The 13762-nt window shown below is 38.7% G+C and overlaps 1 protein-coding gene across 4 annotated transcripts in view; it reads right to left on the bottom strand.

Moving 5' to 3' along the window:
- The window catches only part of LOC144958831 (mitogen-activated protein kinase kinase kinase 3-like), a 67764-nt gene that overhangs the window by 15545 nt on the left and 38457 nt on the right, over positions 1–13762 (bottom strand). For 2 of the 4 annotated variants that reach the window (XM_078891053.1, XM_078891055.1), the window contains exons 3-7: positions 12675–12784; positions 11857–11903; positions 5579–5684; positions 4494–4646; positions 3950–4078 (exon numbers count right to left, since the gene is read on the bottom strand). In XM_078891053.1, coding sequence (XP_078747179.1) covers positions 3950–4078; positions 4494–4646; positions 5579–5684; positions 11857–11903; positions 12675–12784 — 545 coding nt within the window. The remainder of the gene's footprint in view (positions 1–3949; positions 4079–4493; positions 4647–5578; positions 5685–11856; positions 11904–12674; positions 12785–13762) is intronic. The other 2 variants (XM_078891054.1, XM_078891056.1) reach the window with 1 other exon arrangement.

The following is a 13762-nucleotide window of genomic DNA, read 5'->3' as shown; positions in this document are numbered from 1 at the left end:
GAAATTGTGTTGAAGACAGAAATGAGATGAAATGAAAAGAAATGATAATAAATAGACACATTTGAAACCCCTCATTTAGTGATGGTAATAGTCCTGGGGGAAGAAATTGTGTTGGAGACAGAAATGAGATGAAATGAAATGAAATGATAATAAATAGACACATTTGAAACCCCTCACTTAGTGATCGTAATAGTCCTGGGGGAAGAAATTGTGTTGAAGACAGAAATGAGATGAAATGAAAAGAAATGATAATAAATAGTCACATTTGAAACCCCTCACTTAGTGATGGTAATAGTCCTGGGGGGAAGAAACTTTGTTGGAGACAGAAATGAGATGAAATGAAACGAAATGATAATAAATAGTCACATTTGAAACCCCTCACTTAGTGATGGTAATAGTCCTGGTGGGAAGAAATTGTGTTGGAGACAGAAATGAGATTAAATGAAACGAAATGATAATAAATAGTCACATTTGAAACCCCTCACTTAGTGATGGTAATAGTCCTGGGGGGAAGAAATTGTGTTGGAGACAGAAATGAGATGAAATGAAACGAAATGATAATAAATAGTCACATTTGAAACCCCTCACTGAGTGATGGTAATAGTCCTGGGGGAAGAAATTGTGTTTGAGACAGAAATGAGATGAAATGAAACGAAATGATAATAAATAGTCACATTTGAAACCCCTCACTTAGTGATGGTAATAGTCCTGGGGGGAAGAAATTGTGTTTGAGACAGAAATGAGATGAAATGAAACGAAATGATAATAAATAGTCACATTTGAAACCCCTCACTTAGTGATGGTAATAGTCCTGGGGGGGAAGAAATTGTGTTGGAGACAGAAATGAGATGGAATGAAACGAAATGATAATAAATACTCAAATTTGAAACCCCTCACTGAGTGATGGTAATAGTCCTGGGGGGAAGAAATTGTGTTGAAGACAGAAATGAGATGAAACGAAATGATAGTAAATAGTCACATTTGAAACCCCTCACTTAGTGATGGTAATAGTCCTGGGGGGGAAGAAATTGTGTTGGAGACAGAAATGAGATGGAATGAAACGAAATGATAATAAATACTCAAATTTGAAACCCCTCACTGAGTGATGGTAATAGTCCTGGGGGGAAGAAATTGTGTTGAAGACAGAAATGAGATGAAACGAAATGATAATAAATAGACACATTTGAGACTCCTCACCTCAAAACTAAATGCCCAAGTTTTTTTTTTGTTTTTTGTTTCTTTTTTTTTTTTGTTAGTTTTTTTTTTTTTTTTTTTTTTTCCTGGGAAGGGGTAGATCTGATAGTGAATATAAAACTGAAATCTAAACTTATAAGTTTTTGAATGAAAATAAATGCCTTTGTTGGGCAGAGTGAGTTGCTTATTTGTTTTGGGTTGTTTTTTTTTTTTTGTTTTTTTTTGTTTTTTTATGCTGTTCTTTTTTCTATGCTGTTCTTTTTTTTTAAACTTCAAAATAAAAATTCCTAATTCATTGTCATTATTTCTCAAAATATTTCCTATTTTCAAACGAATCACTCCTGCATAAATACCAGATTCAAATTCACCCGTTGGGTATATATTATTTCAATATAAGCTTCATGCCTGGGTAGACAAAAAATCCCCATACAACATAATTCAAATGTTTACCAAATATTACTCCTATATTAACATTCAAAGCTATCTGTTCAGCTATTCAATTCTATAAATATAACCATTAAGATCTAAAATTACTACATATGTTCGCTACTTGAATTCCATAATTATTATGGTTAAGGCAACAAAACAATATTTTTTAAAAATGTTGTTTGTGCTTTATCATTTATCAACTTTTATATATGTCACAGTAGACTGTACACGCAAAATAGGTCGCTGCGCACTGTTGAGCACCATCACAACAAATTGAGGTTTTCCCACACATATAAACACCTCCAAATACCTCCAATTGTTAAGCTGATGGATTAACTTTTTAATATTCTATGCAGATTTATAGATGAATAGATCAACATTAAATATTATATAATGTTGCTAAACGTAAATATAATTGTGTTCAATATATATATATATATATATATATATATATATATATATATATATATATATATATATATATATATATATATATATATATATATATATATATATATATATACATTAATATATATGTGTGTGTTGGTGTGTGTGTGTGTGTGTATGTAAGTGTGTGTGTGTGTGTACATATAGAAACAAGCAAACAAATTTCAAAAACCCATAACAACACAAGAAATCAAAACAATAACATAAAAGTTGGTGATTTAGGATTTCATGAGACGTGAATGGGTAGCTTAGGAAGCAAGACAATAAGACAGTCAGATTAAAAGATAAGGACTTATTATGATATGCTGCAGGTAAACCACCCCCCCCCCCCCTCCCAACCCCCTTTTTCTAAACCCACTGAAAAAAAAATACATATGAAAGCAGACAGACACAACAACAAAAAATCAGAAAGTTAAAAAAATAAAAATTTAAATAGCAGCATATGATTTCATTCGTGGAACTGTCTGTCAACTGAAGAAGTCGCAAATGGGTAGCTAAGGGAGCCAGGCACTGACAGTAAAACGGTAAGACAGAAGATTGACAGTATTTCATTGCGTCATGGATGAATTGTTCCTCTGCTCCAATTGACAGATATACACAGTGGTCCGCAGACACAACTTACAGATTAGTTACATTTACAATGGAATCCAATGTCGTTTTGTAGCAGGTGATGATCCCCTGTGTAAACACTTAACACCCAGCCTGGTGTGCCCAGACGACTCTTAAACCCGTTATTGACTTTACAGATTCTGACTGACAGTCATTGCTGCCACAGTTTTATTTTCATTCTTGAAGCAAGAGTGTGGACACGCAGTAAAGACTCAAGCCGTCCCGCTGACCATCAAGCTAGAAGGAAGGTAAAGGGTGAGTAGAGGTATTTCAGGGAACCTAAAACCTGATCGATTTTAAAGATTTGGCCGTGATCAGGAAGAGAAGGAGGGGGAAGGAGAAGGAGAACGAGGGAAAGATTGAGAAGGAGGAGAGGGGTGAGGAGGGGAAGGAGGAGGAAGACAAGAAGGAAGAGGAGGAGGGGAGAGTGGAGAAGGAGGGGAGGAGGGAAGGAGAGAGGAAGAGAGGAGGAAGAGGATGAGAAGGAAGAAAAGGATGAGAGGGAAGAGAAAGAAGAGGGGGAGGAGAAGAAGCGAGGGAAAGAGGAGTAGGACGGGGAAGACAGGAAGAAAAAGGAGGAGGAGGGGAGAGTTGATAAGGAGGCATGGAGGAGGAAGAAGTGAGGGGGAAAGAGTAGGAAAAGGAAAACATGAAGAAAGAGGAGGGGGAGGGGGAGTGGAGAAGGAGGAGGAGGAGGAATAGGAGGAGGTAGAGCGGAAGGAAGAGGAAAAGGAGAGAGAGGAGGAGGGGAATGAGTAGGATGAGGGGAAGGAAAAGAGTAGGGGGAGGAGGAGGGGGAGGGACAGGTGGGTGGGGGGGGGGGGGGGGGGGGGAAGAGCAGGAAGGATCGAAAAGGGGAAGGAAGAAGAAAAAAAATATGGTTTTGTCAGTGGACGGCAGAGCCTGGATAAAGGAGGGTAAGTGGAATCGGGTTTTGTCCTCGCTGCTCTGCAGGCATCGGTAGCTTTGAAGATTACTTCAGAGGATTTGGGGTATTTGTTTATAACACACTGTTGTGTTTTCTTTACCTATTAAACGCGGGTGAACATGCAGTGCAACGCAATTCCTATCGCAGATTTATCAATGGGTTTGTGTATGTTTGTTTGTTAGTGTGTAGATGAGAGGGAGAGGGGGAGAGAGAGAGAGAGAGAGAGAGAGAGAGAGAGAGAGAGAGAGAGAGAGAGAGAGAGAGAGAGAGAGAGAGAGAGAGAGAGAGAGAGAGAGAGAGAGAGAAAGAGAGAGAGAGAGAGAGGGGGTGGGGTGTACTCACGGCAGTGTGTCCAGTATTTGGCTCAGGTATAAATTGTCCATCCCCTTCTACTGGAGTGAAGGAGTTGGCCCTCATGTAGTTGTCTTTGGCGGGGAGCGACCCTGGGGGTGGGCTTGGGGACTGTCGGGACTGCGGAATGAGGAAGAGGGAAGGAAGGAAAGGGGGGGGGGGGGGGGGGAAAGAAGATAATTTTTGTTCTGGACGTGATGGTGGTTGTGGTAATAGTAGTAACACAATAGTAGTAATAGCAATATTATTCATGAATAATAAATGACCTTGTAAGGGGAATGGAAAGTGTGTGTGCGTGTGTGTGTGTGTGTGTGGGGGGGGGGAAGTATACTGACGATGATGACATTGATGGCGACTCTCTCTCTCTCTCTCTCTCTCTCTCTCTCTCTCTCTCTCTCTCTCTCTCTCTCTCTCTCTCTCTCTCTCTCTCTCTCTCTCTCTCCTCTCTCTCTCTCCTTACTCAAATTTCTAATAATGAAGGAGAAAAAACAGAATCTTTTCTCTTTCGGGGGTGGGGGGGAGTTGATAGACTTACAGGGTCAGGAGATGTTATACTGTGCATAGCCCCACCAAGGGAACCTCCCCCAGCGTTGGTGAGGTAGAGCCTGAGACTGGTGGTCATCTCATTCTGGTCCACCAACTTGATGGCGGCATCCAGTTCCACCTGACTCCGGAGTGGGACGTAGATCTGCAACAAAACCAGTAGAATAATAATAATAATAATAATAATAATAATAATAATAATTAATAATAATAATAATAATAATAATAATAATAATAATAATAATAATAATAATAATAATAATAATAATAATAATAATATAATAATAATAATAATAATAATAATAATAATAATAATAATAATAATAATAATAATAATAATAGGATTTAAAGGAGGATCACGATGTCTGGTGTCTGCTGAAAGAGCATTCCACAAAGAGGGGGCAGAATGTGCGAATTAGCACGTCGTCAAAAATTATAATGAAGTGTTTGAACAACGGCTAACTTTTCAAATAAAATAAACAGGCTATAGATAGAATGCACTTGGCCAAGGAGTTCACAACATTGCCATCCGGAAGTATAACGGACCAACACACAAACTCTGTGTAACCATGAACTTTTATAGTCTGGTGAATACAGTTTAGTGAGAACAACTCACAAACGCGGATGGCAAAAACAATAACAAAGGCCTGAGTGACGTCATCTGCATACTTTCTATAGATAGAATGCGCTTGGCCAAGGAGTTCACAACATTGCCATCCGGAAGTATAACGGACGAACACACAAACTCTGTGTAACCATGAACTTTTATAGTCTGGTTAATACAGTTTAGTGAGAACAACTCACAAACGCGGATGGCAAAAACAATAACAAAGGCCTGAGTGACGTCATCTGCATACTATCTATAACGGGACATCCTACGATCGTCATTGCTGCCCGAAATAGAAGCATGTTTGGGCTATGGTGAAATACTATCTCAGAACCAAGCTGCTCGTTGCTGGGCGGACGTGACATCAGACTATTGAATCCAATTGCGGTCAGCCAGCTTATCAGACCTGCAAGCATCTTCACCTCGGACCTGGCGCATCTTCACCTCGGACCTGGCGCATCATCACCTACCTCGCCATTGCTCTGTGTGAAGAAGACGTTGAGAGTCATCTGATACATGTCCGTCAGTCTTCGTAACAGGTCGGCGTAACCAACTGGACGGGACATGGACAGGATTCTGGGAAGACAGTAGGATAAAAGGGAGAGGTGGGGGTTGGAGGGTTGGGGGGGGGGGGGTGTTATCAGCCAGTTTTTTTAAATTTTATTTTAAAAAAAAAAATAAAATAAATAATTACCCCCCCCCCCCCCCCCAATAAAAAAAAAAAACAACAAAACAACTCATCTCTAGATGCGACCTATCGTGTCAATCTGTCAATCGGAGTGCGGCTATGTGGTCTATGAGCCTCGCTTTCGGATCGGAAGGTCCTGGGTTCGAGCCTCGCTCGGCGCATAGTTGAGTCCTTGGAAAAGGCTCTTCACTCACATTCTCTCACCATAATCAGATGTAAAATGAATACCCTACCTGGCCGTTGACAGCGTTGTCTCTGTCCGAAAATATTGTAATATCGCCTAACAGGCGTCATGTCCTGTCCGAAATGTTTAAATGTTGCTGTTGGCCAGGGACCCCTTGTAAAGCGCTTTGGGTACGTTTAGTGGATATTGTTCTATATAAAAGCCCTTTTAAAAAAAAAGCTCAATCAAGTATTGAATCGAAACGAACTACAATGGAATCCTGTTAAAACCAACACCGCCAGACTAGAAAGATGGATTGACTTACTTTAAGCAATGTTGACTTTATCCATTATCAATTAACTCACACTTAGGAAGATGAAGAACAGAATATTTGGGACCAGGATTCTGTTTTTAATGGTTTTATGGCACTTGCAACACATTAGGGTCATATCAGCGCCAGTAAAAAGGAAGAAAATCGGATAGCAAAAATTTCTAGAATTACAATTAAAGCACCCAAGAAAAGGTAAGACAAAGGGGAATCGGTTCAAATAAGAAACAGGTCGTGTATATTCCAAGAAACACTATCAGTGTACTTAGTTTGAGATCACCTAAAAGTCTCATTCAGACACAAGCACAAGTCCTCGCTAAGAGGACAAATGATATATAGTATAAAGAAAACATAATACAAAGCATAACAGATATGATTTACTGGGGAAAAAACATCATCTCCCAAAACTAACTACATTTGACTGTTTCCCTCTCAGCCAGGGCATCTGGTCAGGACCAGGACAAAACCAAGTAATATCATTCCAAGACAAAGACAGCATGTTAGAAAATAGATGTAGGGGAATAGAAGACATAGTAAGTACCTCTCTGCCCACTATGGGAAGGACCAGAGTTCGAACCCCGCTCTGAGCGGCGCATAGTTGAGTCCTTGGAAAAGGCTCTTTACTCACATTTTCTCATCGTGCTCAGGTGTAAAATGAATATATCAAATTAAGAAAGTAGGGAGCAGGCACCGGTATGAGCTAAAGATCTGAACAAGTGTGTATGAAAGGTACCAGACAAAGCAAGAAAGAAAAATACAAGAAAAGGAACTTCCCAAAAATGAGTCTACCTCGACTGGGGATTGAACCTCAGACCTTCTGATTCCCAGTCAGACGTGCTACCATGTTTTTTTTGTTTTTTGTTGTTTGTTTTTTTTTTTTTTTTTTCATGTATTTTTCTTTCTTGCTTTGTCTGGCACTTTTCATACACACTTGTTCAGATCTTTATCTTGTAAAATGAGTACCTGGCCGTTAAGAGCGTTGTCTCTGTCCGGAAAAAAATCCCATGATATATCGCCTAACAGAAGGCATGTCTCGTCCTACTTAATTATTATATGTGTTGCTGTTGACTTGGGACAACTTGTAAAGCGCTTTCAGCTCGTTTAGTGGATATTGAACTAATTAAATGCCGGCCCAAAGGCAAGTGTCATACCATTAGATCATACAGCCGCATACGCCCACACACACACAATGAGAGAGAGAGAGAGAGAGAGAGAGAGAGAGAGAGAGAGAGAGAGAGAGAGAGAGAGAGAGAGAGAGAGAGAGAGAGAGAGAGAGAGAGAGCAATAAAATCTGTACTCTGTAATTATTTCAGCTAGTCAAATTCTCTATACACAACGACTAACGACACAACGGGGTGCAAAAGTATGCCCCTCCCCACCCCCACCCCCTTATTATTTTTCTAATGGCACCTACTTACATACTCTTCAACAGTCGTAACGTCACTTCCTTCCCAATGACGCATGGTAACTTAGTAACACTGGCTCTAAACTATCGGAACAATGGCGTATGAAATATTTCCCCGGCGAGCATAAAAGCGTATCGAGAGGGGGAAAAAACCAATAAATTTGATCATGTTTTGACCTTTACACATTCTGATCACAAGGCATATGAAAAGTTCTAGCCAGCATGAAAAATAAACAGTTATGATTTTCTTTGTTTAGAACCAAGATGGCCACCGTTGCCGGGCGGCGTGACATCAGACTACTGAATCCAATTGCGATAGTTTCGCATTTGAAAAAAATCCATCTAAACCGACGTGTACATATTTGCAGCCACCCGTCCACTCAGCAAGAAATGGGTAGCTGAATCTGTTAGATTTGGCGGAAAGTACTTTGCGATAGACTGGCCTCCTTCCTATCAAAAGGATAGCAAGCAATTGCTATTGTCCGTTTCACCACGCTTAGAAACCGGAATAAACTCCGGCTCCATGAGCCCAGTGGTTCTGAAGGACTAATTTTTACTTCAATTTACCAAGTAGAATGTGAATGCGACAAAGCCAGACAAAGCAAGGGAGAAAAATGAATACAAGAAAAATTCACCCCCAAAACAAGCCTTCCTCACTAGGGAAATTTCAATATGGTGGAGGCTATTTTCTGGGATGATTTAATATCTTTCCATTCTATTTTTTTTTCTTTAATTAACCAATTAATTTAATCGACAATGAAGTAACATAATTTATTTATCTGTCTATTTATTTATTCATTTCATTTTTCTATTTATTTAGTCAGTTATTAATTTATTCATTCATTCATTAATTCATTCATTCATCCATCTATCTATCCATATATCTATCAACCCATCCATCCATCCACTCATTCATACATTCATTCATTCCTTCATTCATTCATTTATCTATCCATCTATGATATATCCATCCATACATCCATCCATCCATACATCCATTCATTCATCCATTCATTCATTTATTCATCCATTCATTCATTCATTCATTCATATATTTATTCATTTATCTACTTATTTATTTTATTATTATTATTTATTTATTTATTCATTTAGTTATTTTATAAATTTTTTAAACATGTTTTTTTTTTAATTCTGGTTTGTCCAGCATTGTCCTGGTAACGTGTGCATATCGTTGCAATTCAGTAGGTCAGGTAGGCCTAAATGCTACATAATTTTCCCTCTACAAATTCATGTAAGGGCAACCAACTGCTTGTACGCTTGGTTGGATTTCTTCTCATTTATCTGGATGTTTCCTTTTCTTACTCCCTACTCATGCCCCCCCCCCCCCCCCCCGCCCCCAACCCCCCTTCCTCAAATAGAAAGCATGTTACGCAATGTGGGATGGGTTTCCACACACACACACATACACACACACACACACACACACACATACACAAAAATTATATTAAAAATAATATGTTAAATAATATTATATTTAGGGTCTATACATTTCACGTATACACAAACTGGATTATCGTGACAATCAAGATAACTTAGACAGATCGGTTTTTGTAGTGTCGTTTATTTATATAACTTATTTGCGAATAATAGCTTGAAGGTGTTTGTGTTTGTGCTTTTGTATGCTAGCATGTGCGTATGGTGTGTGTGTGTGTGTGTGTGTGTATGTGTGTGTGTGTGTGTGTGTGTGGAAGGGGGGGGGGGGGGGGGGGGGGTGACGGAAAACGAATGGGTGGCAGAATGCACAAGCCTTATCCGATTTATCAATTCGTGGTGTCAACGACCTCTCTACCCATTGAATAGAGCTAGTCTTTCGGTGTCCTGAGATATGATTATGGCGGAAAGATCACAATGAGAATAATTTGTTTTCATGCCTTAGAAAATTGCAACTACGTCCTTGCCTTGTGCATAACAAAAAAAAAAAAAAAAAAAAAAACAAATTCATATTACCAAGAAAACCAGAATCGCCGAGAGAGATTATGTATAACATTGTTATTAATTGATGACGAATATCCCTTTTTTTATAATAACTGAGCTGGGTATTATCGAAGATATAATAATAATTTGAGAATCATCCAATCATTTTTCAAAGTCATATTATTATTATGATCAGTTCATTTTCTTTCAATTCTTTTTTTTTTTTTTAAATCTCCAAGACAGCCTCTTATGGTTTTCACACTACTATGTTATGACGATCGACCCAATCAGCAAAGTCCGGTCCGTCCGCATTCGTGCACCGTCGCGAACCCGCCGGGTAGCATCGTCACAACACACCTTTCGACTAGATGCTCTGCCGTCTCGGGTTCTTGTCCACAGCGGGGACATATTGGACAGGTAGTAAGACCCCACCGATGTAACGCACTTGCCGTTAGGCAGCTCCTCAATCGAAGCCGGTTCGCAGCCACCCAAGGCAAGTCTCGTTAAGCACAGCCGTCATCAGTGTTTCATATTTGGTTCTTTTATGGGGCAGCGTGGCTAAGCGGTACGGTATTTGCCTCGCACTCGCACCCGAAAGGTACCGAGTTCGATCACCGCCGCCGCACTGTATGGTCTTGAGCAAGTCACCTCGCCACTATCTCAATTCTCAATTTGTGACGCTGCACTGCGGCTGACGCCTGGGTTATTCCAGTCTTCCCTTGGAATAGACCCTAGAGACAAATTTCCCCTATGGGACGAATAAAGGGAATTTAATTTTTATTTTTATTTATTTATGTAATCTTAAAAAAGGAATGCGTTATAAATTTTTTTTTAAATTCTTTTAATTTTTTTAAAGAAACAAAACAATAGCAACAACAACAAAAAAAAAAGACAAAAAAAAACAAAACAAAAACAACGAAAAAAATAATAATGATAATAATAATAAAACAAACAAAAAGTTAAAGAAAATAGAGACAACATAACGTGACGTCAAAATAACTTTTTGAAAACATTTTCATAACTCAGGATAGCCCAAATGCAGCTGATAGTTGATTCTTTAAAGAAAGAAAGGGTATTTTAGTTTTCTATGGTATAACATGTCTTAACGATAGTCATGTTAAGCGTGTGTGATTTCTCTGGGTTTTATTTCCAGCTATTTATGGCGGCGAGAATCAATCAGAAAAATCTGGCATGCATACAAAATTGGAATCACGTTTTCCTATTGGAGGTATTCCATATTGCTTGGATGCCAAAAATGCCTAAATTCCAATCCCAACAAATTCAAAAAGTCTGAAATTTGTTTTGAAATGTGACCTACTGCCTCCCCTTCCTCAAATAGAAAGCATGTTAACGCAATGGGGGATGGGTTTCCACCAAAAAAAAAAAAAAAAAAAAAAAAAAAAAAACCCTATTATATTTAGGGTCTATACATTTCACGTATACACAAACCGGATTATCATGATAATCAAGATAAGTTAGAAGATCGGTTTTTGTAGTGTCGTTTATTTATATAACTTATTTGCAAAGATCTAATTGAAAGAATCCAGGATTCTCTCGTGTCATTGGGTTTTGAAGAGTTTCAATTATTTTTCCACACTTTCTTTAAAGAAAGAAAGGGTATTTTTTCATGGTATTACACGTCTTAACGATAGTCATGTTAAGCGTGTGTGATTTCTCTGGGTTTTAGTTCCAGCTACTTATTGGTGAGAATAAATCAGAAAAAAATTCTGGCTTGCATGCAAAATTGGAATCATGTTTTCCTTTTCGAGGTATTCCATATTGCTTGGATGCCAAAAATACCTGAAATGCAATCCGAACAAATTCAAAAAGTCTGAAATTTATTTTGAAACGTGACCTACTGCCTCATGTAAATGTTGCTGCTCGAAGCTCGGAGAAATAAATAACAATGTGAAATTGAATGTAAGCTTAAATCTAATATACGAAGACAGATAAAATTATGGACGTTTCGGGTTTAATTCCCATTTATCAACAAAACAGGATGAATGAAGCACTACAGACGAATGAGACAATGCCGTAATGGGTTGTTAAGATGAAAAAACAAAAACATTGATAGGCAGGTTATAGTGTGTTCCTTTGTAAAGAAGTACTCCTGCCTCAAAACACTATTAAAATATCGTGGTAATCGAGAGGCCGGAAGTAGATTTGAATCCATTTTTTTTTTTTTTAAATCCGAAATCTTTCACCCATGATTGTAATCATAATACTCACCTTTTCTCCCCGTTAAATTCACACTTTACTTTCAGCTCACTTTTCTTCTGTAAATAGAATAAGGTTAAAACGAGAATATGAAAGGTATGTTAAGTAAGTAGTAAGAGAAAAGTTTGTTTTTGTTTGTTTATTCTTTGGTTGTTTACTTTTTATTCTTCTTTTTCTTTTTTTTTTTAGTAACTCAATCTTCAAGCGTGGAGATGAAATCAAAATATTTATTTCAAGATACTCAACTTCAAATAGGAAGAATTAAGGTGCACATAATATTTACAGATACCTAGTACTCGTATATGTCGGGAAGAATACATTTATATAATCCGTACTACCGACACATGAAACAGTTTACAAAGGTCAAACTAAAACTGCTAAAGACATTCATGGACCACCCCCCCCCCCCCCCCCCATCCCCTTCCCCCAACAAAAAAAAAAAAATAAGAAAATAATAACTCGAAATTTTTACACCCCCCCCCCCCCTCCCACCCCGGGTCCTTACTCCATTCTGTGCATATTTGGAATTTATCGATTGATGTAAATTATAACAAATTTTAACTTTGAACACCACCTGAGAGAACCAGAAGCAGAGACAGGCAGAATAAAACTTATGTTGACTGTCTGCTAGATGACACAGGAATGGACAACACCCGGGAGCTGCGTACGCTTATGGAGGACAGGACAGAATGGCGAAGACTTGTGGCTCATGTTGGGCGCCCCAAGGGGCGGCCTAAGTAAGTAAGTAAGTTGAACACAAAATCCCGACTCGATTGGTCACAAATAAAGTTCATTCATATGACATCACAGACCAAAGAGACTCGACTGACCTGTAAATTATTGTAAGCCACTCTCCTGGCATGCTTGTTGCCCATGCGCAGACCCATCTCCAGGTTGCTTTGGATGGAGGCCACAACGTCTGATATGCCGGCGTCATCTTCTGGAATGATCGAGGTGGTTGGACAATTAATATACAAAACACAGTCACTGTTATAACCTATAGTATAATGTCAAAATACGTCGTCGTCGTCGTCGTCGTCGTCGTCATCATCATCATCATCATCATCATCATCATCATCATCATCATCGTCAACATCGTCGTCATTATCATCACCCACAGAAGTAAATGGATTGTTTAATTTTTGTTTGTCTAAAATAATAATTGAGCTTTATATAGCGCGATATCCACTAAATGTACTCAAAGCGCTTTACAAGGGGTCCCTGGTCAACAGCAACATTTAACATGTAGGATTGTTAGGCGATATTTCAATTTTTCGGACAAAGATAACGCTGTTAACGGCCAGGTACTCATTTTACACCTGAGTACTGTGAATATCACCAAAACGGAATGCATGGTAATACAGAAAAACCCCGAAAACAACAACACCTGCAATATAACGATTCACGGCGAGCAACTTACCAACGTAGAAAGTTTTAAATACCTAGGTTCAATAGTGACAACAGATGGAAGATGTAACCGAGACATACGAGCAAGAATAACTCAAGCAAAACAGGCCTTCATAGACCTGGGAAACATTTTGAAAAACAAACAGATGTCGTTCGGGATTAGATTCCGAGTTTTGAAGTGCTACGTGTGGCCAATCTTGTTATACGGATGCGAAAGCTGGACTACAAATGCAGAAACACAAAAGAACATTGAAGCTTTTGAAATGTGGTGCTTGAGAAGGATGCAGAGAATATCGTATACTGCACACAAAACGAACGAAGAAGTGCTAAAACAAACATACCAACAAAGGAAACTAATGCCCTTAATAGCGGATCGATAACTATCCTTTTTCGGACAAAAAGTAAGGAAAGATAAGAATGAATACCTGGCAAGTTGTGGAAAAATACCTGGTAAACGCGCCCGGTGGAGACAAAGAAAAACACTCATAGACCAACTGAAGGGCTTCACCAA

The sequence above is a fragment of the Berghia stephanieae genome, chromosome 13 (assembly GCF_034508935.2).
Source record: "Berghia stephanieae isolate SIO BIC M18660-M18661 chromosome 13, UCSD_Bste_1.3, whole genome shotgun sequence".
In the NCBI taxonomy this organism is placed as follows: domain Eukaryota; kingdom Metazoa; phylum Mollusca; class Gastropoda; order Nudibranchia; family Aeolidiidae; genus Berghia; species Berghia stephanieae.
The sequence above is the reverse complement of the archived record's forward strand: the minus strand, read 5'-3'. Positions and strand labels throughout refer to the sequence as shown.